Below are 24,438 nucleotides of genomic sequence, written 5' to 3'. Positions count from 1 at the left end.
TTTCCAGGACATGACAGGGTGAGAGGCCTGGCAGACAGATGCTAGAGTGATTTTCTGAGTGTATTGCGAAACACCATCGTACCCAAGCACTCTGCAACGTTTCTGGTCCTCTTCCAGCTGAGCATGTGGTAGGACTACACAGGCCAGTGCATTGTGGGCATTTGGGATACAAGTCACTTCTGGGTCGGAGCACTTAACTTCTGGTGTGAGATGCTCTGGTGTGTTCTTCCCCAGCCGTAACAACTGGTGATGTCCCAGGTGGTGGAGCCAGGGTCTCTGAGGATGATGACCTGGAACAGAGCCCCTGAAAACCTGCAATGGACATGTAGCGTGAGAACTAAACCTCTGTCGTGGTAAGCCACTAAAATTATGAGGTTGTATGTTATTGCAGCAAAACCCAGCTCATCTTAACTGATGGAGCAAGGGAACTGCAGCTGCTCCCTCATGTCCCAGCCTGGGCCCACGCTGCAGTCAAAGCTGTTGGTAACCTGGCAGCATGGTATTTTCTAGACACAGCCTTATTTCTTTGAGGTCATAAGCCCATGGCCTAGTGGGCTGTTCCTAACTTCCATGAATGTGTTATGATCAGACTCTTAAACTGTAAGCAACCCCTATCACTCTCCTGATTTAGCTCTCCAGAGAGAGCAGCTATCCCTGCAGGGAGGAGACTGGCCCCACTAAAGCTCTCCTCCCAGCAATCACACGGCTACATCGTTGTTCTGCTGGTGTGTGCTCTGGAGGAAGGCGAGAGAGGGTGATCTCAAGGTAAGAAATCTGGGATCAGGATTTTGGCAGAAGAAAAGCACTGGATCTCAAATGGCACCTCCTCCGTGTAGGCACTGCAGGGTGTTAGGGATGAACTGGACACAGCCCTTTGATTTCCACAGCTCACAGTCTATTGTGTGAGAGAGAATGACACACTAACTGCTAGTGGCTGTGTGAGCGTCATGTTTTCGGGATGGTCAGTTCTGTGGACTGGGAAGGCGGGCCCCGCAGAGGAGGTGCGTGTGAGCTGAGCCTTGGAGGATGAGTGGAAGAGAAAGGCCGCTCCGGCTGAGGAAAGTATGAGAAGAGAGACGAGACAGGAGTGTGTGGGATTTGTCCATCAATGGGGAGTGGTCTGAGGCTGAGCAGGGGTGGATGAAGGTACAGGAGTTGAGGTAGGAGGGCAGACCAGAGCCTGGTGACAAAAGCCCTCAATTGCCTGTGCCATTCCCACTTGATTTTTTTGTTGGAGACAAGGGTGGGGAAGAGAAATGCAGAGTCAGGCTATTTCCCACCTTTTACCTGCCTGAAAACACCCTCCACACCTATGTCCAGTGTCAAAATTTGAGGTTAAAAGGTCTTTTTTGGGCAACACACCCAAAAAAGACCAAGGCCTTATAATTGAATCTGAAATTAAGCTTTGGGCTTAATCCAGCCACTTGAAGTCACAACCCAGGAAAGATGCTTCCTTTTAACTTCTTCTTTCCAGACCTCAGGTTTTACTTTACATCCCAGACTCAAAGAGAATCTCAGAGGTTTCTAAAGCTGAGAGAGGAAGGGATGTGACCAAGGTCACCAGAGAGCAAGGAAATGAGTGTAAACTGTTAGGCCAGAAGCTGCATCTGCCTCTGCTGTATTCCCAGCACCCAGCACATAGCAGGTGCTCAATAACAATTTGATGAATGAGGGAACGAATGAACCATCACAATCAGGCAATTCTTTACCTGTCAAACTTCAGCAAAAAAATCGCTACCTTTAAATGTTTACATGGATAAGATTTACGGTCATTGGCTGACCCAGATTTATCAACTACCCCTGTATGTTCCAGAAACGCCCCTAACAATCGCCTTGATTTAGGCTGGAGGAGGGAAAACCAGCACAGGCTCTGGGGAGAGAGGGGTCATGATAGATGCTGGAGCTCTTGTGCGGGGAGGTGATGAGCACAGATCCAGCAGGTGCCTGCGGCTGAGGACACAGTCTTTGATCTGGAGTCTTGCTGCTGGGTGGCTCACCAGCACTTTTCTGTGTGTCTCATCTGGCTACACAAAATTCCCGTTTTTCAGAAGGCAACTGAGTCTCAAAGGCCAAGCGACTTGGTCAACATCACACAGCTAGTTAGAGCTGGAGCTGGGATGCAACGCTGGGTTTTCAGAATCCTGCGCTGAATATCTGTTGAGTGACTGTCCTTGGCAGCACCCGCTGTACAAGGTGCCGAGAGGAAGGAGACAGTCCCGCTCTCGAGGGTGGTAGAGGAGACAGGTGCACAACACGAGAGCACAGAGGATGGTCAGGGGCTGTGGGAGCACAAGAAGGGGGCAGGTGACTCTGCAGGGTGCAGGAGGGAGAGGAGGAGAGATGAGCTGGACTCTGAAGGAGCAGGAATGCCCCCACTGGGGAAGAGAGGGAGGACTGCCTATAAAAGGGAACTTCTTGGGCCAAGATGTAGTGCTGGGAAAATACATGGTTTATTCAGGAGAGGGTGAGCCCATTGGCCCCTACAAATGATAGATGCAACTAGGCAGGAGGAATGAGGGGGAAGATCCAGTCCTGGAGGACGGACAGGGTTCCAATGCTGTCACAGGACATAGGCCTCACAGTAAAGCTAGGCGTGAAGGGAGTGAGGGAAGGGGTAGTTATATATCTTCTGAAAGGTTAAAGTTCACCCTCAGCTCCTATTTCTCCCTTACACCAGGGATCACTGGGGCTACAAGACAGCTTTCCCATCTAACACTTGACACTTCACTCCCTCGTGACACTGGCATTTCCCAAAGAGGCTGAGACCAGCTCAGAAGAGCAACGGAAGCTACCTGGGCGAAGACCGCAACCTTTCCCACCCTCCCTGTATAAAGCTAGTCAATGACTGATGACGCCTCTACCACATGAGACCTGGTTTCCCTCTTTGTGTGAGATTACTGCTGATATTATTCATCCTAAAAAGCAATATGGAGGCCAAGAAGAGAGTCACTTGGTTTTCAGGACCAGGGTTAAATGCTGTGACCAGTGGCTCTATTGGGATATGTATGTTCTTGTACGTTCTTTTAAAAATCAATGGATGGTCTGTGATTCCTTAAGGAGGAATGGCCAGAATAAGGCTTACACATCCTATGGAGTGGAAATGTTCAATCTTTGTGCCCAAAGGAACGCTAAGTGAGCATCACTCATCACCCACCTCCCTCCCCGAGCTCATCTCTGAAGAAAGAGGGGCAGCACTTGTGACAGGTGCGGCATCTTTTTATCCACTTATTTTTCATACAACTATAGCCCCAGCACCTAAACAATACCTAGCACAGAGGAGGCATTCAACAAATATTCAGTGAGTGAATGAATCTGAAACACTATGGGCATAATTCAGCCGTATGAAGTCATAACCTAGAAATGATGCTTCCTCTTAACAGGCAAGAACGCTTTAGATTCCAAAGGAGCACCTGAAACATGAACCCTACTCTATCATCTCCCCTGAGCCCACCCTGGGGAGAAGACAGATGAGCCTAGGGGATTAGAATGGGTCCCGCCTCCCCTAAGTTACACCAGAACTGCAGAGCTGAGAGGGCTGGCTTGCAGACCTGAAGTCCACTCTCTTATTATACAGATGGTGAGACTAAATTCCAGAGGCAGGGCTGACCCGCTCCAGGTCATACATCCAGGTTGCTTGGCTCCCAGGCCAGCTGGTGCTTTTTCCAACACCCGTGTGGTCCAGATGGGAAAGGAGGGAGAATGAGATGGATGGGGCCAACCAGACGGCCGTGACAGAGTATGTCCTGCTGGGGCTACACGAGCACCACAACCTAGAGATGGTGCTGTTTGTACTCTGCCTGGGCATCTACTCTGTGATAGTGCTGGGGAACGCCCTCCTCATCGGGCTGAATATGCTGGACCCCCGCCTGCAAAGCCCCGTGTACTTCTTCCTCAGCAACCTCTCCCTCATGGATATCTGTGGCACATCCTCCTTTGTGCCTCTCATGCTGGTCAATTCCCTGGAAACCCAAAGCACCATCTCCGTCCCTGGCTGCACCCTGCAGATGTTCCTGACCCTGGCACTGGGCTCCACGGAGTGCCCGATCCTGGCCATGATGGCGTGTGACCGTCACGTGGCCATCTGCCAGCCGCTTCAGTACTCAGAGCTCATGAGCAGGCAGACGTGCGTGTGGATGGCGGCACTGAGCTGGAGGACAGGCTTTGCCAACTCCCTGCTGCAATCCACGCTCACCTGGAGCCTCCCCTTCTGTGGCCACAACGTCATCAACCACTTCTGTGAGATCTTGGCAGTGCTGAAACTAGCCTGTGGGGACATCTCTCTAAACGCGCTGCTAACAATGGTGGCCACTACTGTCGTGACGCTGGCCCCGTTGCGGCTCATCTGCCTGTCCTACATTTTCATCCTTGCTGCCATCCTGAGGGTGCCCTCTGCTGCCGGCTGGAAGAAAGCCTTCTCTACCTGCTCTGCCCACCTCACAGTGGTGGTGGTTTTCTATGGGACCACCTCCTTCATGTACTTCAAGCCCAAGGCCAAGGACCCCAACTTGGCTAAGATTATCGCATTGTTCTATGGGGTTGTGACACACCCTCGCTGAACCCCATCATCTACAGCCTGAGGAATACAGAGGTGAAAGCTGCCGCCATAGCTCTGCTGAGGGGAGACCTGCTCTCCAGGGAAATGTCCCGTTTTTCCTGTTGCTCTCTATCAGGCAGGACAGGCTAGGGTACACTCTGGTCATGATTTCAAAATTTCAGTGGCTTAAAACCACAAAGGTTTTTTCTCACTTACGCTACAGGTCCATCAGAGGTTGGCTGGGGGATGTGCTCTGCACCATCGCCTTCATCCCTCTGGGACTCAGGATGATAAAGCAGCCACCATCTGGCACATTGCTGGTCCAAGTGGCAAAAGGCAAAGAGAAAATGACAAAGCCTGCGCTGATTCTTAAAGCTTCCGCTCAGAAGTGACCTGTTACTTCCACTTCCACCTCACTGGCCAAGGCAAGGCGCACACCAGGGCTGACACCGAGGGGGAGGGAACACCCACCTACCACGCATCTGGAAGGAGGGGGAGGACTGAAGAATTTGTGAAGAGCCTAGTGACAACCACCCACCCTACAGTCAACCCAGGGGCTACTGGAGATTTCTAGAGCTTCCTTTTCTTGGACCAACTGTCCTTCACCGGCTGCTGCCAGGTTCATCATCCCAGGAGAGTGCTGGTTAGCTCTCTTGTGGTGGCTTTGGACTGGGTCGAGCTAACTAGGGTGGAACCGGGCCTCCCCGAGTTTCCTTCCCTGTAAGGTTCTGGGATCGGGTGGACCACGAGAGAAATCCGCATGAGATGGGAGGCGAAGGCGAAGCAGCACCGTCGTGGTGGGAGCCCTCACTTGCTGTCACCGGCCTGGGGCTCACCTTGCTGTCAGCACAGCTGCTCCAGCTCCTGCCACGCCGCCTGCAGCTGCTCGGAGGCCCGTGCCAAGTGTAGCGCCACGCCAGAGAGTGCCAGCTCCTCCTGCAGGTCACCAGTGTCACTGAGCCTGAAGGCAGCGAGGCCCAGACACGGGCTCCGGTCTGTCCTCACCTCCCCCTTCACGCCCCCCGAGAGCAGCTTCAGGCCCGACACCAGGTGCAGAGGCCCAGCTTTGCACAGGCTTCTCCAACTGCTCCCACAATCGACAGCTCTGTTCTCTACAACAGACCCCTTATATCACTCACGCTTGCCCTACTTTGGCCAGACCCTGGCTGATGCCTCACTCAAGAGCCTACAATGGCTCCCCTTAACCACAGAATGAAGCCCTAACTCTTCAGTTGAGTTCAAGCCCTCCAGAACCCAGCCCCCCACTTCTCCAGCCCGATGTTCCACTAACCCCCTTCACACGGTGACCCCCTCGCTACAGTGTCTGTACTGCCTGCACCTTGGTGTCTCGCTCATGCTCATCTCTGGCGAGACCTGGGACTATTTTTCCAAGCCACCTTAGACACCAGCTCTCTCACACAGCCTTTCCTGGTGCACTTTGAATAGTCTCTCTTTCCTTTACGTCCCACAGCACTTTGTTGGTATCTTTCACTCGGTATCCATCCCATTCTGCTTTGCATCCATGGTATTTCACCACCACGTGGGCTCCTTGATGGTGGGATTCAACCAGGTCTGGCTTGTCTCTGCAGCTCCCACAGAGCTTTCCCGATAGAGGGTTACTGAACTGAACTGTCCCTCAGAAGCCCTCACAATGTCACATCTGGGGATTGGATCCTGTGCTGCTGGGTGTGCCCCAGGCAGCTGTGGACAGTCCAGGGTTTAGTCCAAATGTGTGGACAGACATGAGCAGAGAGCAGCAGTATCTGGTGGCCACGGCCATGTATTCCAGGAAGTCACTTGAACAAGTCAGGAGACAACAAAGGACCCCTGCTTTGGGACCCAGGAGGCCAAGGTTCCAGACCTGGTTCAGCTGCTCTGCCTGTCACGGTCTTCTTGCTGGCCCTCTCCCTCCAGGAATCCCACAGGCACCTCAAACTCAAACTATCCACAACTGAACTCATCATTCTGCCCCACAAAGGTGTGTCATCATCTCAGGGAATGGCACCAACACCCGCCCCAAGTCACCAAGCCAGAAACGTGGCAGTCACCATAGGCTTTCTTTCATCCCTCACCACCCCACACATCCAAGCAGTCACCATGTCCTAGAGAATCCACCTCATAACGGCTCTCGGATCAGTCCCCTCCTTCCCACTGACACCGCCTTCACCATCTCTCTCTCAAATAGTGCAACATCGGTTTTGCTGCACTTTCAGCCTCCAAATCCTCTCCAAAATCCATCCTCTGCACCAGCCGTCAAAACACCTATCTGAAAAGACAAAATAACGCAAACAAAACAAAACAATCTGATCCGCTACTCTCCTGCTTAAATCCCTCCAATGAGGCCATTGCTCATTTCCCTAGGATAAAAGCCAGACCCCATGTACCTGCCCAGCCTCATCACTGGCTGCTTGCCTCCGCCCTAACTCCACACACACACACCCTGCAGGTCCAGAGGCCCTGAACTAGTCCCAGTTCCCCAGTAAAGATCAGTCTTTCCTGCTCCTGTGTCTCCCCCTTGCTGTTGCCTCCCATGTCCAAACACCTGACCTTTAGCTAACATACATTGGAGACTTACCACATAGCAGGCTAGGCACTATACTAAGTGTTCTAAGTGCTTTCCTGCTTGGGGACCAGATGGGATGATGGAAATTTCAGGGGAGGAATGTGATATGGACACTGGTGACCAGAGTGAACACTCTGCCAACATCCTGGCATTATGGAAACTCATTCAATCCTCACTCAATGCCCTCCACTCCATCCGGCTTCCAGAAAACCCCTTCTGATCCCTCCTAGCTGGGTGGGGTCTGTCTCAGCTCTGTCTCCCTCTTCAGTGCCTTCTGTACTCTACTGTGTCCTGAATCCCAGCTATTTGGGCTCATGTGTCCTAGTGATCTGTGTGGCATAATATTTCTGATACAGGAACAGACACCTAGCCCACACCTCTCCTTCCTTCTCACCATTCAATTGGTGAATGTGATGTGAGATGTGACCTTCTCACATCACTCTGCTCAGTGCCCGAAGGAAGAGATGTGATTGCAAAAAGCAGAGAACAAAGAGACGTTTTCCTGGCATCTGAGTTTCAAAAGCCTAGGCTCTAAAGGGAACATAAAAGACTTAAGGCATAAACAAAAGATTTGGGAGAAAAATGTAAGGAAAAATAGGTGTCCCCACCTCCAGATTAATAAAAGATTCCCTAAGTTAGGGAGAGGAAAAAGCAAGGAGGAGGGGATGTAGTGAGAGCATTGGCATAGGAGGGCCCCAAAAGGGAGGGGCCCTGAGCCCCACTCCCCAGACCAAGCCCCTGGACAGGTTTGCAGGTGTGAAAGCTGGAGCAACTCATGCATTGTTGGTCAAGTAAAATGCAGAGCAGGACCCCAGGGTAGAAATGGCTTCAAGGTGTTTCTGGGTAGCCAAGGTCTCACAAGTCTTTGCATGTGGCACAGAAGTGGTGGAGAGCCTCAGGACTGAAAGGGTTACACAGATGGGGACAAGAAACCACTCTGGGAAGGCCTGCTTGTACCACTAACTGGGGACCAGGTGGGATGATGGAAATCTCAGGGGCGCCACATGGACCCTGGTGACCAGGGAAAACACCCTCGCAGTATCTCAGCATTATATAAGACCCTCGGGACTCAGCTGTGACCTTTGTGGAAAGAGAAGAAATCCCCAAATGACAAAAGATTATGTTTCTGGCACTCGGGCAAAATGGAGACTCAAAACAGAAGTTACATTCTTGTGATATTTCTTGCACATCTGAGATTTGTACCTGCTAGTCCAATTTCCTGAGCCCTTAGCCTCCTTCCCTATTGGGTGTGGGCACCACAAGGGAGGTCTCACTGACTGAAATCATCTCAGCAAGTACACACACACACACTCACACAACTCCCTACTCCCGGCTGCTGCAGCCTGACACAATGGGGCAAAAGCCTCAGACAGTAGCTCCAGCAGCTCATGCCAGCTAGGCTCCATCACCCCTGTTGATTGTCTCAGGGTCCCTCTTTCCCTCCCCTCCCCACACCGTTTCCCTCAGGAAAAAAAAAAGGCAGCACAGAACCAGCAAATACTTCATTGGAGACACACCAGACTCCACCTGCATCAACTCAGGATACCAGCCACCGCAGCCCCAGTCCCAGCCCCATCTGTCCTGCATCCCCCTCCCAGCACAGCCCAGCCCAGATCCTGCCTCTGGGAAGGAAGCCCGAGCCCAGAGTTGCTGAGCTGCTGGGAAGATCTGGAGACTCAGCTTCCCCAGGATGGACTCCGTTTCCTTAGGAACGACACCATGTCCTGAGAGGGCCTGGTCTCCCAGGGAAGGAATCCATGTCCTCAGGAGGGTTCCATACCCTGGGAAGGGCTCCACACCCCTGGGAGGGACTCCTTGGTCCTGAGGGGGCTCTGTGGCCCTGCACGAGCTCCAGTCCTGAAGATGCAGGAGGACTCCAGGCCCTCGGGAAGTGTGCCAGGCCCCTGAAAGAGTTCCGTGTCCTTAAGAAAGACTCCATGTCCTCAAGAAATACAACTTGTCTCTTATCCCTGGGAGGACTCCATGCTCCCAGGAAGAACCCAAGGAAGGGCTCTCTGCCCCGGGGAAGAGTTCACGTTCCCCAAGGGCAGCCCAAAGCCCCTCTCAGCTGGCACAGATGCTGCTGACAGTGGCCCCTCCCGGGCCCACAAGGCCCAGCTCCTCCTGCTCATTGATGCACAGCTGGTAACCGCAGCCCCGGGCCCGGGTTCCAGATGGGACCTGGTGGTCAGTCTTGGCACGAGGGGGCAGCAAGAAGCCCACACTGCCAGCGATGAGCATATGCCAAATGCTGTGAATGTAGAAGTAGTTGTCTCGAGTCTCCACAAAAGCATAGAGCAGGATGGCACTGCCCGCGATAAGGCTGCCTGGGCACAGGTAGAAAAGCCAGCGGCGCCACGTGGGCGGGTAGCAGTGCCGGCGGCGGACGCTGCGTACTGTCTGGGGGAGGCAGAGAAGTGGGGCTCAGGAACGCGAGGCCTTGGAACCCAAGCCACTGCTGGTCACTCTCAGGCTTCCCCTGAGCCCTGGTGGTGACCTGAAGGCATCTGCCAAGACTGGAGTGCAGCGCTGTGAGCAGCACAGTGATGACGACAGGGTCCCAACCCACCTTAAACTGGGAACCAGATACCCAAGTCCCTGCACCCAAGTCCTGCTGGGACCTCCCCGCCCCCAGCCCTCCCAACCTTACCCAGGCTGTGGCCAAGATCCCCAGGGCAAAGAGACTGGGTCCAAGCAGGTTCCAGAGTCCATGCCGGTCAAGCTGCAGAGCCATGGACAGCAGCATAGCCCCCAGCAAGTACAGCACCTAGAGAAAGAGGTCTCCAGGGGCTGGGCCGGGATGGAGAGGCACTTGGCAATGCCCCCAGGAGAGATCGGGAAGTGGATTTCAAGTAGACTGTGGCTATGGTTGTCCCCCAGGGCCCACTCTGTACTGACCTGCTTGACCACAGGCTGTAAGCGAGCCATGGCAATGACAGTGACCCACACGGACATTAAAGAGCCCAGGAAGTCACAGAACTGCAGCACGTCGTAGTCCATGATGCAGAAAACCACAATGCCTGGCTGGTCACAGGCATGGTAGAACTGGAGGAAGAGAGGACAGGCATTGAGAGAACTTGCGGCAAAGGTCCAGGTCTACAAAACTGGAGAAAGAGGCCATAGGGGTGGCGTGCTGCTGTCAGAAAAGCGGAAGTCAGAGGGCACAGACTGAGCAGAACTGGGAAATGCCCAACTCCCCACCCCTGAGAAGAATGTGGTAGGGAGGCCCGGTCTGTGTCTTAGGCTGTACGTATCTGGCAGCCCTGAGCCTCGTCCTCACCTTCCTAATCTTCCTGCTTCTGGAATGTGCTGTGAGAGCACCAAGCCAAGGGATCCAGGTCTCTCAAGCTGAGGCCAATCCTTGCCTGTATCCCCTTGTGCTCGTGTGGGTCCCACCTGTAATCCTGGCCCAAGCTCTGAGGCTGGAATCTGGCCTCTTGGCCAATCCAGACCCCAAGCCCTGTCTGTTAGCTCAGACTCTGAGTCATGCTTCACCTTCAGACCTTGCACTAATTGGTCCTCTGCATCCTCTCCCACCCAATGCCATGGGGGAAGCGGGGGGGACGGTGAGAAAAAAGGCAGAGTCCCTAAAGCCAGGGAAAAGAGCATGGCACTTTACACCACGGGAAGAACACAGGAAAGGGACAGTGCTCACCTACCCTACACCGTGGGGAACACAGCAAAGAATAGGGTATTGAGCTTAAAGGTGGGGTGCAGGGGACACAGTGGAACTGGAACAAGCTATACTGGGCACCCCAATTAAGGAACCAAGCTCTGCCATCAGCCCTTGGGTCTGTGGTCGCAATCCCTGTGCCCCGCTGGATAATGCTATCAGGACCTCTGGCAGCCTGCATTCCCTTATTGTGAAAACAGTGACCCAGGGATAACCTGAGTTCAAGTTTATTTTGTCTTGGAACATTTGCTGTCACCTTTCTTTGAACTTCTGTGTAGAATTTAGGTAATTTGAGTACTTACTGATGCTAAACACTAAGGCCATGGATGGTTTCAAGAATATCTGGTGCAGAGATGCAGGAACACGCTTCCTTCTATATCATGTGCCTTACGAGTCCACCCAAAGAAAATAGACTGGGCAAGGTCTCTGAAGACAAACAGCTCTGACCGAGAACAACCATCACAGTGGCATGCTCACTTCTCCCATCTCCCAGTATCACCCCTGCTCCGTGTCAGGAAGAATGGGTTATTATGGTAATGAAAGCAGGGTTAAGAAAAATTACGAAGCTATAATGGGAAAGAAAAAGGTTTTGACCTATGTAAACTTGACCAAAATCTACTCATTGGAGCTGAGTTTGAGACACGCCAGCAGATTTTAGGGGATCAAAAAAGTCTCTTAAGATTCTGTGAATCAATCTGTTTGACCTCTGTCCCCTGTACTTTACCCCAGGTCCTCAGAGAGCCATGGCTACTGAGAGCACCTCTTGAGAGGAGAAACAACTCAGTGTAGTTGCCAGGATTGGGCTGAAATGCATCAGGCTGAACCGAAGCTGGGGCAGGAAGGCTGTGCTATACCATCCAAAGGCAGCCTTTGAAGTGGCTGGATCACTGACTGGAGGGATCCTTTAGGCACTACTTTCAGCCCACATCAGTTTCTTCATCATTCCATCAAAAGGCAACCCTAAGTCACAAGGGCTCTGAGCCCAAAAGAGAGACAGCCTTACAGACCTTAGTGAGACAGGTATCCAGGCCTCCAGAGGCACGGCTCTGGGTGTGGGTAGGGAGAGGGCAGGGATATCCAGCCCACAGCTGAGGAGATAGATAGCAGAGCAATATCACAGTTTCACTCACTGGCAGCAGTGGGGTCTCAGCAACTTCTGGGGAAAATGAAAATGGGAGAACCTAGTCTCCTGTTTGAATGAGTCAGAGCTGAGAACGAGAAGGTGGAGGCGAGGTCAGGAAGAAGAGTTCAGGGAAAAGGAGCACTATATCCCGAACTCATAGCACAAACCATGACACCCCAACCTCACTGAAACAGCAGCGACCTTAGGGAAAGCAGGTGGGAAACTGAAGCAGGTCTGCTGTGAAAGCTGACAGAAGCCAGCCCAGATGCAGAGCTGCCACCAACAGGATGGGAAAACAGACTCAAAAGTTTAGTCTTGAGAGACAAAGGATGAGAAAGAAATTGCTAATGTTTCTTTTGAACCTGTTGAAGATTTCATCCAGTCATTCAAATTGCAAAATGTGTAACTTCAACCAACAGAGGGGAAAGGGTGAATAACATAAGGGCAGGGACAAGCTAGGAGTTTAGAAAAAGAAAAATAAATGAAAAAGAAAACTCAGGGATATTAATTGACATTGGGAAACCTTGGGTTCGATTCCTTCGCATTTTAAACTGCCAAGTCTTAAACTTGTGTACCTATCCTCTTTCTTTCCCTTCACTTTGGAGGTAAAGAATGTTGTCCCTTCAGGAAGAGACTGCTCTGGAATTATCATGTTTTTTTGTTTTGTTTTGTTTTGTTTTGTTTGCGGTACGCGGGCCTCTCCCTGTTGTGGCCTCTCCCGTTGCAGAGCACAGGCTCCGGACGCGCAGGCTCAGTGGCCGTGGCTCACAGGCCCAGCCGCTCCACGGCATGTGGGATCTTCCCGGACCGGGGCACGAACCCGCGTCCCCTGCATCAGCAGGCGCACTCTCAACCACTGCGCCACCAGGGAAGCCCTATCATGTTTTAAGTGAGTATCCCAGGCTTTTCAGAGGGTTCATAAGTTTGGGGACATAAATCCCTCTTTTATATTATTAAATAGAGAAAATGAGTTCTTACTGGGAAACTTGGAGACACTTTTCATGTGGGTCCATTTAATGTTTGAATATGCCTCAAAGGTTTATTTTTTAATTCTTTCTCTTATATGTGATTAATTGGGAACTAATTTGGTTCCTAAACAAATCAATATTTTGGCCTTTTTCTATTTCTCTACCTCCAAGACCGGATATACATACTACTGCTCACTAAATTACCCAATACTGTTTTATGATTTGGATTTTATTTTAAAGCATTAATTTTACCTTTCACACTTCACCAAGCACTTGTTTCATATGCCTGACTTTCAGGTATATAGAAGGAAACGCCCAAACACTTCTAGAAGAGGGACTTGTAATAAATCTTTCAATCTCAGATAAGAGAGGATAAATACCAGCAGAAAAAAAGCAAAGCTGAATCACCTAACATTGAAGACACATCTAAGAAAATAATTAATTGAAGGTTTATTTCCTCCTAGGAATTTCTACATTGTTAAAAAGAGCGGGGAATAATGGAGAGATCGTCTCTGGAGTGGAGAGGTTTTGGGGAATATCATCTCTCTAATCTTCTATGACTGATTATTCTACAAGTATACTAGAAGGTCAAAGAGATTAAGGTTGTAGAAAACCCTTAGGGGTAGAGTTAAATTAAAACTGCAGTGTGGGGACTTTCCTGGTGGTCCAGTGGGTAAGACTCCGTGCTCCCAATGCAGGGGACCTGGGTTCCATCCCTGGTCAGGCAAGTAGATCCCACATACATGCCGCAACTAAGAAGTCCGCACGCTGCAACAAAGATCCCACGTGCCACAACTAAGGCCCGGTGCAGCCAAAATAAATCAATAAATATTAAAAAAATAAAAATAAATAAAACTGCAGTGTGAGGTGACCAACACGATCTACATTTCACCAATCCTATCTGGCTACTGTCACTGCTGAATGTCCAAAAATGCCATCAGTAAAGTCCATCATCGACTCCCTCCCGGGGCACACTGTGCTAGGGAAACCCGCCAACAACCTGTGGCAGCTTGCTTCATTGAAACTCCTCAACCCGGAGGAGACAGCATCTTGTCATCATATATTCTAGGCATATGTTTGTCTCTTCTGCCTGCAGTGCTTCAGCCAGCTTTACTATTCATGGAGCAGGAGCCATTATCGATTGCCATGGCACCCATTCAGCACCATCCTTAACCAGGACGCACAATTCATAGTAAATGAGGCAAAGCAAATTGCTCACCACCATAGATTTCACTGGTGTAACCATTTACCCATCACCTAGAAACAACTGGCTCAACCGAAAGCTGGAGTGGGCTACTGAAGGCTGAGTTATAGTGGCACCTGGGAAACTCTACCCTGAAAGTCTGGAATACTCTCCTATATGTTTGGCACACAGTATGTGCCCAGTAAATTTTAGTCACCTTACAGTCATCTCATACTTTATGCCATGTATATTCATGGGAGAATATCCCCACACTAATAAACTTTCCCTTATGCAAAAAAAAAAAAAAATATATATATATATATATATATATATTGCACTATTGTCTCACTGAAAATTGTGGACTAATTTTTACATTAGTATTCCTTTTGTCATCAGCAATAAAAAGAAGTGGTAGAAATAACACAAAAAGATTGGGAGATTTAAGAAAAGAAATTCAGACTACTAACTAGTTTCTATTAGTATAATCTAATTTGACACCTTCCTCAGCTTTGGATTTCTTTACTTACAAGGTAATTTTGGAAAATTATACTAAGTTGTTTTTCTCTGTGGAATTTTATACTTTTATAACATAACTATACAGTTTGTCTAACGCTCCAAAACAGAGTATCCTGGCACTAGAGAATTTAAAATTGAAGATGCAAATATATTCAATCCATACAAAGATTAGGATATTTGTACTCGGGACAGAATGAAACTTCCTGCTGTTCTCTTATTTTCTGCTTCCGTTTCCTCTTGGAAACAGTCATGGGATTTTGCCAAGGGCCACCAAGAATTACTTGTGCTGGTGTGAGGAACAGAGAGGTAATGAGGAGGTGGGCTTGCAGCCAGGATCTCAGCAATCGACAAGGAAGGCTGCAGGGGCCCCAGGATGTCAGCTCTGTCTGGGTCTTTGGGGATCCAATTATGAGGACTCCTCTAGCACTGTGAAGGACATGTGGCTTGAACTGTATGAGTCAGAGGTGCACAACCGCAATGTCTGATATATTTTCCCTGTGATTTCCTGTATTTGGTTTGGTTATATTTCCTGACCTTTTGATTGGCTCTTTTTATCTTTTAAGAATTTGAGAACTACTAAAGTGAGGTCGTTAGTATTTCCACGTACTCCAGGACTTCTGAGAAACTGAAGTCAGGTTAGAAATGTATCCATGCACGCTCACTGCCCTATGCAAGGGGAACACTACAGCTCAGTGATTACATGAGAGGGATCTGGAGGCAGGCTGAGTGCGAAGTTTGGTTCTACCACTCACCTCAGGCCTTAGGCAAAGTATGTAAACTTTTCTCATCTGCAAAAAAGGGATAATAATAATAGCAATACCTATTATTACAGTGCTATGGGGAGGATTCGATGAGCACTGTCTGACACACAGCATGTATTCAGTAGACGTTGTTTTTCTGTTATAGTTATCTGAACTGTCGGCTACATACAAAATCAAGTGCTGGGTTTGTGGCTTGCTTTGTTTTGCTTTTTCTACTTATTTACATTTTGCATTTTAAACTCCTGAAGAACAAAGCTACTGTCTGCTCCCAGGCCCTGGGTAGGAACTGACACACTACTCCCAGGTGTAGACTGTCCTGGATTTGAAGACAAGGAAGAAGACTGTCGCCTACCATGCTGGTGCTGATACCTGCAATATGAAAGATGGGTCCTTAAATGGAGACTGCTGAGGAATGAAATAAGTCTAAACAAAATAAAGAACAGGAAAGAGTGACAACAGGAAACCTGCCTGTGAAAAATGAATCACAAGTAGCTCTACACTTTGGCACGTGTGGAAAAAGAACAGGAGTTAGAGCACGACTTTAGGCAACACCTCAGAGCCAGTATCTTTTCCTTGATCATTTGCTTACTGCCTTATTTAAGAAAGTGGAAGCACTGTATGTGGTGCCAGGCACTTTCGACTCCCCCAGTGTTCCTACTAGGGGAAGGTCTTGTCTTTTCAGGATGATATGCCATCAAATCCAGAAGATAAGAAGTCATCTGACACTGAATACCCTGAAGCCAATGCCCAGGATGCTTTGTGAAGTGCAGGAGAATGGATACGCTCTCCTCACACGCTCCAGGCTCCTGACACACTTAGGTGTTCTTACTAATTGTGAACCACATTAGATCTGCACATAACCAAGAGTGCGCTGGTGAAAGAGCTGTTGCTAGGGAATTTGGTGAGCAACAATATAAAAAGGATCTTGAAACTAAAAAAAAGAGAGCGAGAGAAACAATGTTGAATATAAAAAGAGTGGGGCATTGTCAGAGCAGGTCTAAAAAGGGGACCAGTCAAACAAAACTGAGGTGTGCTGTTCTCATGCAGCTTAAGTGGCCAAGGTCCTGCTACATGGCTCGGTTACAGCCCACTGTTCCTCACCTGTGGAGAAATAACCAGGGCCCTAGAACATGACTCAGTTTCAGGACATTTGCCCCTCACTTTCTCCTAGATGATAAGTAGGATTTTTGTAATTTGGATATATGTCTGATCTATTAATACTGGACAACAGAGAGGCATGTATTGGTTTTTGTGATATCCTTGTTGCTAAGACATGTGGAAAAGTCTGAATCCATCTAAGATGTTTGCAGTGCTCATAGGCAGGCACTGTACATCACAAGATACCAAGAGCCCAGGGATGAGATGAAAAGATCCCTAGATGTAGCATCTCAGGGGATTTGTGTAGACACAATTCCAAATTGTAAGTCAGAGTTTCTCAGCCAGTGTGTTGAGGTAAAGGTCCCCTCAGCTCTTAGAGTGGACAGGCAGGGTGCGGGTCGCTGGAGACCCCACACTGTCTCCAGTGACTGTTATCTTAAGTCGCAAACAGCCTTGCTCATATATCCCAATGTGCCTTATAAAAATTATCACGTTCGCATGCCATGATACGAAGCGGTCAGGAAGCACTGCTGTACAGTGAAGAGGAGACATTCTCATACCATGAAGGTGTAGACATCCCCAAACCCCGTGGTGGAAATGTACACTCTAACCCACCACCACGGATAAGGACTCGGTGAAAGACACAGACGCCACCGCATACCGTGGAGAAGAACATGGTGAAGGTGTAGACAGCCGCTTCCAGCACATATCGGCTCCGAATGGCCAGGACCACGGGGGGCAAAAACATGAGGTTGCTCAGGCAGAGCAGTAACGTGGACAGAAGCTGGAATCCGTAGGTGAGCGCATCCGCACTGTCGGTGCAGCCCCATCCCCGCCATCCTGCGGATGGGAGGGGCACAGGGTGGAAGAGGTGAGAAGGCAGCCCGCGCTTCAGCAGATACTTCCGCTGGTGGTCTCTGCTCAAGCCCGACGCCAAGGCCAGAGGAGGCTGGTCCCACCCTGACCCCGCCCCCCCTCCAACCCGGCTACTGAGGGGGCCGCCTCCCTTCCGACCGCCCCGGGTGGGGTCCCTCGCCAGCCCAGCCGGCTCACCGGCCTTGCACTCGCAGGCCGCGTACAGGTAGTTATGCGTGCGCAGCAGCTTGCACTGGCCGTAGGGCCCGCAGTCGTCCACGCACGGGGACAGGAAAGTGCGCAACCGCACCTCGGCCGTCGCGTTCCGGCACCTCACGAACCTGCGCACAAACTGCCAATCAACCGGGCCCGGGCGCAGCCGCGCCCCGCCCCGCCCCGCCGCGCCCCGCCCCGCTCACCGAGGCCCCACCCCACAGAGGGAGCGCAGGGTCAGGAACCAGGTCCCCGTCTGCGGGAACGGGATTCGCAGCCTGGCCACTCGGGAGGTGGCACTGACCGTGAGGAGGAAGCCGGCCAGGGACTCTGAGGGGAGAAGGGAGGAGTCAGTGTGGGGTCAGGACCTAAAGAACCCTCACCCGCCTGCCCCCAGTTCCCAGACGCCCTAGCCCATCCTTCCTCCATACCCACCCCCCTGCCCCCGACTTCCAGCCCCCACTCCTTCCCCGGTTCCTCACTCCACCTTTGGAACAAGTCATTGCTGCATCCCCCAGGCTCAAGGGCACCTCGTGAGTCAGGCATCCGAACACTGTCACATTTTCCTGGCGCAGGGAGCTCTGGGCAGGGCGGGTATAAAGATGAGGCGGCCACACCCTCTAAGTCCTCCCACCAGCACCCCCGCCAGACTCCTCCACCTCTTAACCCCTCCCCAGAAACCCCTCCAGGCCCTCACTGGACATCCCATTCCTGCAGGTGCTCTCCACACGGAAGCACCCTCCCCACCCCTCACCTCCTCGTTCTTACAACAAAAAAAACGGAAACACCAGATCTTCCACAGCAGAGATCTTTCAAAGACTGATGAGAAGGCAAGGCCACTTCTGAGTCCTTTCTTTGGGAAGAATTGTTTAAATTCTGTCTAGGCAAGAGACAACACCCACTTTTTCAGTCCTATCTAGCTTGATGGGGGGAAGGGGAAGAGCACTGTTGCTGGATGTAGACACTAGTTGTAAACAAAGGTGATTGTAAGGTTTGTCAGTCATCTTCACATCTTCACCTTGGCCTTGAAGGTGGGAGGCATGTAAAGAAATGCACTCTTCCTCAGGTGAAATAATTCTAGGTACTGAGCAGTGGTAATAGAACGCCTATGGGATTAAATGTAGCAAGCTGGCTGGGATTAAAAGAAACTGGATATCCATAGGAGTAAAGGGAAAGGGTTGTCTACAAGAATAAAGGTAACAGGATGCCATAAGCTCACCTCATTCAAGAAGGATTTGAGGCAGCTTATTAAATACATATAACAGGATAAAATAAATACATGAGGGAAATTTACAAATCTGTCCCTAGATGTGGGCCATATATTTGCTGACTTCCAAGCAACCAAAGCAAGGAAGGAAACGTGAGTTACCACATTTGTGAGTCCACAAGATAAAAGTTAGAGTCTCAGGAGAAGCACTGCACCCAAAAGGGTGGTTCTCAGTTAAATTCACATCAAAGAAGCACTGTGTGCTGCCCCACCTCCTATCCTTAGCTGCAAGAGTGAATTTCATACAACTTGTTCATAACTTCCCTCAATGCAAGCCCAGGGCTATATGCCAAAGTATTTTTCAGCAAAAGCCATTCTGGTGGGAGCCAAAGAAAAAATGTTTTCTAGGTATGCAGTTCTCTGAGCCAAGTGTCCAGTTTTGACCCAAGGGAAAACATCAAAATACTTGAGGAAAAGATCAGAGTAGGTGTGCCAATATACCTTTCAGAATAAATAGAACAGGCTGTCTGAGGTGTGCAGCAGTGTCATAGCAGGCAGATGGCTGGAATGTAAGCAGATGCCTTTTAGAGAAAATAGACAAGAATGCAGAGAAAGACAGGGCAAAGCAGCAGGGGAGGTGGGCCTCTCCTCTCAGGATACTAAGGAAGAGTCAGTATGGGTGGGGCTGGTCTCTGACATAGGCTCTATAGTTTCAAGGTCAAATCAAGACTTCACTGTCATTGCCCAAAGGCATGGCGATAAGCAAACACAAAACATATACAGTCTTAGCCAGAACACAGAGAATTTGAGTATGAAAATAAGGAACATCTTGGGGTTGAAGAGTCAGCTCTGTCCTGACCAGGAGGATCACTAGAAAGTTCTGCGCCATGTCCCATAAAATACCACCTCAAGACAGACCAGGTCTCAGGTGGGTGATAGGAAAATGATCCCTGCCCCAGAGCTGAGGGATAGTAAAGTTAAAAGGATTTTTGGCTGAGGGAACAGTAGATAAATAATTAGATCAACGCCAACCCAAGACAGTTGCCAATGGCCTGACACAGGGTTCTGCCCTCGGCCCAGTCTTGTTCAGTGCTGAAAATAATGACTAAGAGGTTTAGAAGGCCAGCTTTTCAAGTGTGTGAATTACACAAAGCAGTGAAGATGCAAGGTCCAAACCAGTGTTAGGCAATGTCTCAAAGATAGACATAAATTCTTCCATTCAGGTTAAAAAGTGTGCTGCAAAAATATAAGATAGGTATTGGCAGCGGTTCACATGAACCAAGCTCAGGGCATGAAAATGTGCATGGTCCTTGGTTACAACTAGATAAACACATCAGTTAATGTGGATAAGGACTAGGAGGACATATACCAAAAAGCTAAGCAGTTGTGTTATGGAGGTGTCTTCCTCTATTTTCCGAAGCCTTTATATGTGATCCTATTATTTTTATAATAAAAAAGTATACAATTGTTTTGAAGCAAAAAAAGGAAGAAAAGGAAAAAGATCCAGAGGTCTTAGTCCACCACAAGCCTCAGGTGATCCCACAGTGTGAGGCAGCAGCTGAAAGAGGTAACTTGATCTCAGGCTGCACAAATGCTGCCTGCCACCCAGGTCAGACCACCTTGGATCACTTAGTTCAGAGGCATGATGACCAGAAGTATGACCAGAGGAGACAGCAGAGGATGAGAAGTCTAAGATGCTGAGGCTGTTCAGCTTTGGCAAGGCTGAGAGGCATCCAAAGGGCTGTTAAAATTGGATAGGGATGCAACAAATGTACCACACCAATGCAAGACGTGAGTAATAGAGGACACTGTGTGGGGAAAGAGGGGAACTCTCTGTACTTTCCTCAATTTTCTGTAAGCCTAAAACTGCTCTGAAAAATGTCTATTAAAAAAAAAAAAAGGACGGGGTAGACTACTGGATATAGCTTCTGGGGCAAAACAAAGGTCAGTGGGTAAAAATCCATGGAGGCAGACTTTGATGGAATGCCAAGAATGCCTCTAGCAATCAGAGTGGCCTCAAGAGGTGGTGAGCTCCCCATCACAGGAGATATGCGAGAAAAAGTAAACACCTGCCATAGAGAGAGGCCCTTAGTGAGTGGCAAGTAAGCCTATACAACTGGGAAAATCCAGACCGCTCAGCTGCCCTGACTGACCCAGCCCATGTGTAGTAAATACTCAGGGCATGTTTGTTGACCAGAATTGGGCTGAGGCATGGTCTCTAACCATGAAAGGTGAAAGCAACCTAGACAGGCTTTCTGGAGGAGGTAAGGGCCCCTTCACCCCGACACCTTCCCCTTCGGGTTCCCCCAAAGGGCGACCTCCCCGCTCTCCACAAATAGTACCACGTTGAGCTGGAGCTCCAGGCTGAGGACGCCTCCGCTGTCCAGCACTGGCAGCAGCCTCAGGGCAAACACAGCTGGGCGTTCAGGGGGGAGGGCCACGCTGGGGCCAAAGAAGACGTAGAAGTGGACGGAGAAGGTGTCCAGCTCATTGCGCAGCGTCGGGCGCACTGGCCAGCAGTGCTCAGGTGGGGATGTGGCCCCGGGCCCCTCAGCAGGGGCCCCGAGGGATGACAGCTCTGGGGGCAGTGGCTGGTTGCCCAGTGACTGGGGCATGTTCATGGCAGCTCCGGGGACCAGGGCACGGGACAGGCTGGGCTGTGGGCACTCTGTGGGGCAGAGGAAATCAGAGCTGGGGCCTGCCGCCCTCACAGCCCTGCAGCCCCACCACATAACAAAGGGTGGGGAGGCTAAGAACTGGAATCGAACATCCCTTTGGCGTCTGGCATCTAAGGCCACAGGACAGGGTCCAGGGGCTCCCTAGTGGTCACAGCTAATGGAATGTCATGTTGGAGGGACTCAAGGTCATCTCTCCCACCCCACGGGCAGTGAGGACACTGCTGAAACAGGTGATGGACCCTCTCACTGACTTGCAAGGGCTTTGGCAAGGACCATGTCCCAGAAGTCCTAGCTGTCCCCTGCCTACTCCAGGACACTGAGATTAAATCAAGGAGAGTAATGAGGTCCCTTAGTGAGCCCCAAGTCAGGTACCAAGAAAAGATCTGATGGTCTTCCAATGACTTGAAGCTCCAAGTGGGAGGGCTTTGGCGAGTAAAGAAGCCTGGGCTGGGCCGGGGAGGTCGTAGGCACGTGGCCGAGGACCAGTGAACACAGCCACTGTGCCTGCCTCCTCCCAGCCACAGAAGTCGGCACAAGCTGGGTGGCTGGCGCAGGTGTGGGGCTTCTGACCTTGCAACCGCACACACAGCTGGAAGCAGACGGTCCTGCCAGGGCCCCGGGATGGTGTCTCCACACGCACGTAGACCCAGTGCCCCCACGGGGGCAGTGCCAGCTCCAGCTGGCATACCGAGGCACCTCCACAGGCCACAGAGCTTGAGTTGTGCAGGGGTGGGGCCTTGGGACGTAGGCGCAGCGTCAGGGGGCAGGCGGATGCCCCGCGGCCCCCCACGCACACCAGCTGTGCTGAAACCCTGTAAGTGAAGCTGGGCACAAAGACCCTGGGCAGAGGGGAGGTTGGAGGTGAGAAAAGACAGGGTACAGAGAAGTGAGAGGGACACAGGATGAGGGAGACACTGGGAAGAAGGGAGGAGTAGGGGACAGAAAAACCGGAGGCCTTTTCGGGTCTTCCCCTCTGTGCTGGGAGAGGGGGAGGCAGGGGGTGGGAGTCACCCTGGGGCTCTGGGTAGCTCAGCAGTCCAGGCTGGCCAGAGGGAGAGGAAGATCAGCAGGTAGGCTAAGGCCGGGGAAGGAACATGGGAAGGGCCCGGTGTGGGGCAGTATTTGACTTACTTGTACAGGGCTGAGCGATTGTGGAGGGAGAGGGTCTGCTCAGAGGGTCGCCCAGGCACCAGCACAGCCACGTCCAACAAACGCCGGACGATCAGCTGCGGCTGAAGGAGGTACTGACACTCATCCTGGAGACCCTGGGACACAAGCAGGGGTGGCGGGAGGGGAGACAGCGAGGTGCTACTAAATGGCGGCGAACAGCCTGCTGAAGCGGAGGACAAACCTCCTCTGGCCCTCCTGCTTCTGGGGCTGTGACCGCAGTCCTCTAAGCTCTGGGTCCCTCCTAGGTCTGCAGGATCTGCTGGGATCCTCAGCATTGGCTGAGGTTTAGGGACTCAAAACTGGGCCCCTCCTGACAGTCAGGCCTTCCCTTCCCCACCTCCAGTAACCCCAACTCCTGAGCATTCCTGGACAGCCCCTCAAGGTATTTCAAACCACCTCATTCCCCCACCAAGCCCTCAGGAACGTAGAACACTAGCACTCCAAGGGCACTAGAAAGTCCCTTAAAGGCTTCCAGTCCAAACCTCCCCGCTTCCCCCAACCGAATCTTTAATTTCCTTTATTCTCCACCTGCCCCTCCCAAGTGCTTGTCCAGCCTCTGCTTTAATACCCCCAGGGAAGAGCCACTCTGCCTCCCAAGGGACCTCCAGACTACAGGTAACTTGAGAAAAGGAACCTGGTCTTATTTTGTTCCCCCAGACACAGAGCCTAAAGTAAAGTGCACCCCTCACAGATGAATGTTTGCTGAATAAATGAATGAATAAGTGAATCAACCCAGCTGGGGGCAGCTCTGACCTGTACAAAGCCAAAGCCTATCTTCTGTCCCCCGACCACCGCTCTGCCTCAGGGGCCCACAGATACATCTGCTCCTTTTGCCTCAGTCTGGGTTTCCTCTGCCACTGGAGGAGAACCGCCACATCTCCCCGAGCTACTCTTCTGGATAAAATCCCTAACACTTCTCTACTTGGGAGGACACCACTCTGGCCCTGCAGCATCTCCAGTGAGGATGGGCCCATTAATTCCGGCTCCTCTTCTGTGGCATTTGCAGCTCTCTGGGCCCTCGATCCTAGCAGTTCAGGGGAGGGGGGCTCCTGATTAGGCTTCTCTCATCTTCTGGACAAACGGTCTTATGCTGGCCCAATAAACTAGAGGCCACTGTTCACTTATGTGGTTGTTCTGACCGAGACATACAATTAGCCTTGACCTGGGACAAGAATTCCAGGCTTTGACATCCCACTGAGTTCCATGCCACGGAAAAAGCCAGCCAAGGCTTGTTTGCTGACTTTTGTTTTGTTTTGTTTTGTCTGTTTGTTTGTTTGCTGACTTCTAGCAAAGCTCCACAAGGTTGGAAGGGGGCCTTGATGGATGCCAGGCTGGAATATCTCCTTACCCTCTGCCTGGAATTTTCCTGTACCTTTTGCATCACTGCACCCCCAATACCTAGCACACCACCTGGCACACACTAGGTGCTAGAAAATATCTGTTGAGTTAAAGAACAGGTGTCAAAAAGAGGTCCCTTCAGAGAGCTCCTGAACCCACCTCGTTGCACAGAGACCTCCATCTCTGATTTCCAAAGCAGATGTCCCTCATCTTTTGTGTCAAGCCCTAAGGACCAGAAATACTCTCCCAAGTTATTTCATCAACCCCACCTCCTAACGTAGGAATCACCACCACAATAATCTTGTGGTGAATAAGCCCTAAGGGTGGGGACTCACACTCGGGAGACAGCCCCCGTCCTTACTATACAGTCCAGAGGGAAGAAACACTTTTTTCCACATTTTGCTTGCTGTTGCCCTAACTAAAAGATCAGTGGACATGACCTCTCTATTTAAGATGTGCTCCTTCCTTAAACTGTATAATGTGCATGTCTAACACCTTCCTATTGTGCACGGGAGCATTCAGTCAGTGGAGACCAGGGAAGGTGCAGCAGGGACCTTC

The 24,438-nt window shown here is 50.8% G+C and overlaps 2 protein-coding genes across 15 annotated transcripts in view; one reads left to right on the top strand and one right to left on the bottom strand.

Annotated features, from left to right (window-relative positions):
* The window catches only part of TMEM8B (transmembrane protein 8B), a 67,484-nt gene that overhangs the window by 32,790 nt on the left and 10,256 nt on the right, over positions 1 to 24,438 (bottom strand). For 3 of the 14 annotated variants that reach the window (XM_073806273.1, XM_073806272.1, XM_073806271.1), the window contains exons 4-11: positions 22,504 to 22,637; positions 21,943 to 22,211; positions 21,037 to 21,362; positions 17,975 to 18,068; positions 17,694 to 17,817; positions 17,473 to 17,615; positions 17,081 to 17,259; positions 83 to 312 (exon numbers count right to left, since the gene is read on the bottom strand). In XM_073806273.1, coding sequence (XP_073662374.1) covers positions 83 to 312; positions 17,081 to 17,259; positions 17,473 to 17,615; positions 17,694 to 17,817; positions 17,975 to 18,068; positions 21,037 to 21,362; positions 21,943 to 22,211; positions 22,504 to 22,637 — 1,499 coding nt within the window. The other 11 variants (XR_012332581.1, XR_012332584.1, XM_033858264.2 and 8 more) reach the window with 10 other exon arrangements.
* On the top strand, positions 3,705 to 4,556 carry LOC109552384 (olfactory receptor 13C7-like). Its single transcript, XM_033858265.1, has one exon. It carries the CDS (start codon positions 3,705 to 3,707, stop codon positions 4,554 to 4,556), a length of 852 nt encoding a protein of 283 aa, XP_033714156.1.

The sequence above is a fragment of the Tursiops truncatus genome, chromosome 6 (assembly GCF_011762595.2).
Source record: "Tursiops truncatus isolate mTurTru1 chromosome 6, mTurTru1.mat.Y, whole genome shotgun sequence".
Classification (NCBI taxonomy): domain Eukaryota; kingdom Metazoa; phylum Chordata; class Mammalia; order Artiodactyla; family Delphinidae; genus Tursiops; species Tursiops truncatus.
This window is presented reverse-complemented; position numbering and strand designations above follow the sequence as displayed.